This window comes from Otolemur garnettii, unplaced genomic scaffold, assembly GCF_000181295.1.
Source record: "Otolemur garnettii isolate 467f Iridium unplaced genomic scaffold, OtoGar3 scaffold00062, whole genome shotgun sequence".
NCBI classification, from domain to species: domain Eukaryota; kingdom Metazoa; phylum Chordata; class Mammalia; order Primates; family Galagidae; genus Otolemur; species Otolemur garnettii.
In genome coordinates this window covers 3,073,960-3,079,058 of record NW_003852457.1, presented here as the reverse complement: position 1 = coordinate 3,079,058, position 5,099 = coordinate 3,073,960, and the positions used below count along the sequence as shown (strand labels likewise).

The 5,099-nt window shown below is 45.2% G+C and overlaps 1 protein-coding gene across 1 annotated transcript in view; it reads right to left on the bottom strand.

The window, feature by feature from the left end:
- FAM135B (family with sequence similarity 135 member B) overlaps positions 1 to 5,099 on the bottom strand; it is a 283,763-nt gene that overhangs the window by 20,493 nt on the left and 258,171 nt on the right. Inside the window, exon 12 of the mRNA XM_003792859.2 lies at positions 1,010 to 1,164. Coding sequence (XP_003792907.1) covers positions 1,010 to 1,164 — 155 coding nt within the window. The remainder of the gene's footprint in view (positions 1 to 1,009; positions 1,165 to 5,099) is intronic.

The window sequence follows — 5,099 nt, the reverse complement described above, 5'->3', positions numbered from 1 at the left end:
CAAGCAAACTTGCAACGCCCTGTCTCACACTTGTTTCTACCAGCGGGGTGGGAGCCGTTTCTGGGCCGGTCACATCTTAGCTGTCATACACAGTGCTGTCACTAGGTGGCAGGATACAACTACTGAGAACCAGATAACTTCTAATGTTTGCAAGGTCGCACTGTCCTTGGAAGTCATCTGCGTTTTAAAACCCATCCTGCAGTCCCAGGTTGCAGAAGCTCTGAAATTTGGCCACTATAATATATCATTCAAACAATGAGAGCCTAAACATAGGACTTAAAAATCCTTACAGACAGCAAGGTAAAGCTTGCAGTTTGGAGGCAGAGTGAGTTAGTTTTGAATGTTGGCGTGAATAAACTACATGATCTTTAATAAATTCTTAAACTTTTTATGCCTCAGGTTCTCTCTGCAAAATAGAGATTGTTTGGTTATCTATAAGGGTAAAGAAAAAAAATGCCTGATACTTCAGCATCAGGCCTAGTGTTTGCCAGGCCCTTGTTGGGTTTCCGCAGGTAAAGCTGTGGGACCCAAAAGTGCCATTAACCTAGGCACACACTTGAACACTTTGCTGGTCTTGTGGCACAAAGCAGGACCCTCATAAGGAATCTGAAACCAAAGTCATCACAACTTAACTAGAAATGACTTTACATTGGAATCACACATTTTAGAGAAGAAATCAGGAAGGCTCTTTGTCCGACTCTGCTGACACTCTAGTGGGCGGGAATCTGGTTCCTGTTTTAGAGATGTGAACACTGAGGCCCTGCCTGCATTTCTGCCCCAGAAGGGGTCTGGAAAAGCTTTTCACTACCAGCCCTCTTTCATTAGATGATTGATTTGTCCATGTCACTGAATTAAAGTCATTTCAAACAATTAATCTGCTTCCTCTCTATGGATTGACAAAATGGTTCGTTAATTCAGTCCCACTGTTGCTGGGATCCAAGAAGGGCCACAGCCTGAAACTCACTGGAAAATCTTATTTCTGATTCTATCCAAAATGACAGAGACATACCTTTGCCCGGACAGTCCACGTATCTGTCCTCGAAGATAACAGGCAGGGTGCTCCAGTCACCATCGATGTCCAGGCACTCTGCGGGCAGTGGGGGCATGCTGGCCAGGTACTCCGAGTTCCGGACATCCAGGGACAGCTGGCTATGGCTCTGGATCCTGGGGATACATCCACACTGGTGAGCATTCAACGAAAACAGAAATGTTTGAAAACTGCTGCCCCCTCTCCCTAATCCTGCCCCCCTTCCCCCATTCAGGAAAGTTTCCGCAGACCCTGCCAACTGCAGGTCTGTCCATCCTTCCTTCTTCCCATCCACCTTGTTGTAGAACTGTTTTAGGGACTGTGGTCGCAGGACGGGGATGGCAGCACTGGATGAAACCAGAGGGACTTATCACAACCCCTTCCAGTGAAACAGCAGCTGAGTTTCTAAATGGCCAGACATTTTTAATTAATATTTTGGAGGAAAAACTTAAATCTACATTATCTTTCTTCTCACTTCTCTAACTCCAAACATCACATATAGTCTGAGTCATATTTTGGCATATTCGAATGAAAAACCATCAAAAATAGCTTTTTATTAATTATTACATGCACTCTGGCATTCCTGATTAGGGTTTAAGTTCCTCTAATTCGGTGGTTTTCAACCTTCCTAATGCCGCAACCCTTTAATACAGTTCCTGTGGGTCGTGACCCACAGGTTGAGAACCGCTGATTTAGCATGAGGAAAAAAAAGGTCTCAATTTCTGCTTCCATGACCCACACATCCTTCCAGCAGTAGGCATTCATTTTAGAATTTGGAATAATCACTATTCCTAATCCACACACTGGAGTGATGAGAAAATGTCTGTTTCCTTCTCATCGAGTCCCTGTAGAAAGTGGAGAGTTTAATTTACCCCTGGAAGAGAAAAATACTAACGTGTTCTCAATTTCTCCCTATCAATCAATTCATCTTCCCTGAGGGAAGGGGTGCCCCTGGTGGAGTCGGAGAGTTCGGGAGAAGAGAGGAGCCCACAGCACCCAGCAGGCTTGGCTAACGTGGGTTCCCAGGTGTGCTGTGAGAGTATATTCGGAGGAGACTGGTCCCACTCACCCCAATCAGGCACCACATCACCGAGTTTTAATTCTTTAGCCCTATCTGACTATTTTGTGCTTACTTGCAAATTTATTGGTCTTCTCTGTACAAAGAGGGCAGAAACCTCGCCACTCTCTTCATTTGTTTATTTATTTTTAATCATAATATATAATGTCCCCAGGTCAGAGCCTAAAACATTGTAGATTGCCAATAATTGTGCATAGGAGGGGAGGAGGAAGGGTGGGAGGGAGTTGAGTAAATAAATGTTAGCATTTAAGAACTATATTAACTAAGAACTCTCATTCTGGGGGCTGGCACAATGGCTCATGCCTGTAATCCTTGCACTCTGGGAGGCTGAGGCAGCTGGATCACTTGAGCTCAGGAATTCAAAATCAGCCTGAGCAAGAGCAAAACCCTGTCTCTACCAAAAAATGGAAAAACTACCCTCTCCTGGTGTTGTGGCAGATGCTTGTAGTCCCAGCTACTCAGTAGGCTGAGGCAAGAGGATCTCTCCAACCCAGGAGTTTGAGGTTGCTATGAGCTATGATGCCATGACATTCCACGCGGGGCAATAGAGTGAGACTCTGTCTCAAAAAAGAAAAAAAATTAAATTAAAATAAAAAAGGTAAAAAAAAAGAAATCCCATTCTTACCATCAAATAGACGCAGACAGGAGTCTGAACTCTGCCCTTCTCTTTCTAAAGTGTCACCACCCACTCCCTTCTTCCACCCCACCCACTGCAGGAGCCACACAAGTGGGAAGAGACTTGCTTAGAACGAAGCCTGTCTAGGCTGGACTTGCACACCTGTGCCTCTCCACACACGGCTGCCTCATCACCCATCCCGGTGACACCCACGGAGCGGGGTTTGCACACGAATCAGCCTGTCTGCACGGAGGGCGGAGACACTTCCAATTTATTCATTCAGGCAGACACTTGGGGTTCAGTTGGGCCATTCTATGAAGCCGTCAGAGGAAGAATTTTAGGACCCATAAAAGGCCTAGTTTCAATGTCAAGTTTACCTGCCTCCTCATTTAGGATGTTGGGCTGTGCTCAGTGCCACAGAGAGCAGCCATGGCAAGGAGGCCAGGACTGCGGGCTCTGGACTCCCACAGAGCCAAGTTTCTGTCACTCACTTGCCCTGTGCTCTAAGATTAGTTACTCACCCTCTCTGAGCCCAGGTCTCCCCAGTTCCCTCTTCTGTAAAGTGGAGGGAATAACAAGACACACCTCACGGGGATAGGTAAGGTGGACATTACTGGAAACCAGTCTGTTATGCACTGGACTAGACAGGGTCCCACCAGGAAGGCAGGCAAGATGCCTGGTGTCTTCAACACTATATACAGCATCTCTTTAAAAGGTGGAAAGTGTTACAACTATCAACACAGAAAGTATAAAAGACAAAGTGGCATCTCGACCACTCCGGTTACGGGTTATGGGAATATCAGCTCCGGGCTTCCTGTCCACCAGCACGCCACATGCCCCATCAGCAGGCTCCGGCAACACCTCCTGCAGGGTGGAAGGCACTGGCTGGATTCCATAAAACAGACAAGAAGGAACAATGAAGCAGGACCGTGCTACCACCTGTTCTAACTCATTTGTAACACTTTTTAAAAGCCACACCCCATGGTAAGAAGAAGGCTTCATCTTCCTGGTGACCCAGAACAATCACACAGCCCCAGAGCCACACACTACTGCTCCCTATGCCATCTTGTTCTGTCCCTGTTTGCCTCTACCCTGTCCAATCCAATTTCATTTAAGAAGTGCTATTCCGAATCCACTAAGTGGGTTCCACAGTCCACTAAATGATGGTGACCTATTGTTTGAGAAACACAGTTTAATCTGAGCTTTAACAAGATGGATCTTGACAGCTGAGTTTCGTCCATGACGCTTTGCATCTCCAAGGGTCCATCCTCATTTTGGAGGCCGGTGCTCCCGTGTGTAGACACAAGCGCCTCCCAGAGACCGCTGCGGCCTCACCCCAGCCGGCCTCCATGCCCAGACCTGCATGCACGTGTAGGAGCCGGGCGGCACAGCCCCACTCACCCTCTCCGCCGAGTCTCACTGCTTCCCCAGCACATTGTCCCTTTTCTCTGGTGATTTCCTCAGGATGAAATAAAAATTTCCCTCTCTAATCTCCAGTTCTTCCTCTCCTGAGTGGCACCCCTTCCATCCTAGTCTACGATATGTTTGATGTTAATACCTACTGTGAGCTGAATGCTTACAACATTCTCTAATCCCGAAAGTTACTCTATAGGACAAATATTCCAATCTCCAAGGGACCTGCACAGCTCACTCTCACCCCTGACTTAGATACCTGCTCACATGCCACCTTCTCAGGGAGACTTTCTCTGAGAACTCTGTGAATCAGCACTCTCTGTTGCCCTCACACTGATTCATATTTTTTTCTATAGCACTTATCACCATTTGGTATATTGTATTTATGTAGTTATATCCCTCCTGCGGCTGAAATATAGGCTCCGTGAGATGGAGAATCTGGTTCACTGTTGAGTATCCAACCCATAAAATAGTGAGTGGCACAGAGTAAACATCCAACAGATACTTGTTGAATGAAGGGATCCCCCTCTAATGTCTAAGAAACCAGCAAAGAGTGGTTCAGTTACTAATTTGATATCATAAATATTATAAGATTCAGAATCAAGATTTCAAACCATCTGTATGATATCTGAGGTTTGAAATGTCCAGGCATTTTCTAGTTAAAAAAAGAAGCTAACCAAAAAAATAAAAATGAGAAAACACTTCTTTGTACATATTTATTCTAAAAAAAAAAAAAAAAAAAGAAAGAAATTAACCTTAATTATCATTGGTTTGAAACCCAAACTCTTTTTCTGGTGCAATGAGGTCTAAAATGTCAAAGCCTATGCTCATTTGCTAGGTTACAAAAACAAAACAAAACAACACAAAAACATAATTAACCATAATTATCATAGTATGAAATCCAGATATTTTTCGGCGCATGATGTCCCATTGGTCCTCACCTGACCTCTGACATCCCCTTCCTC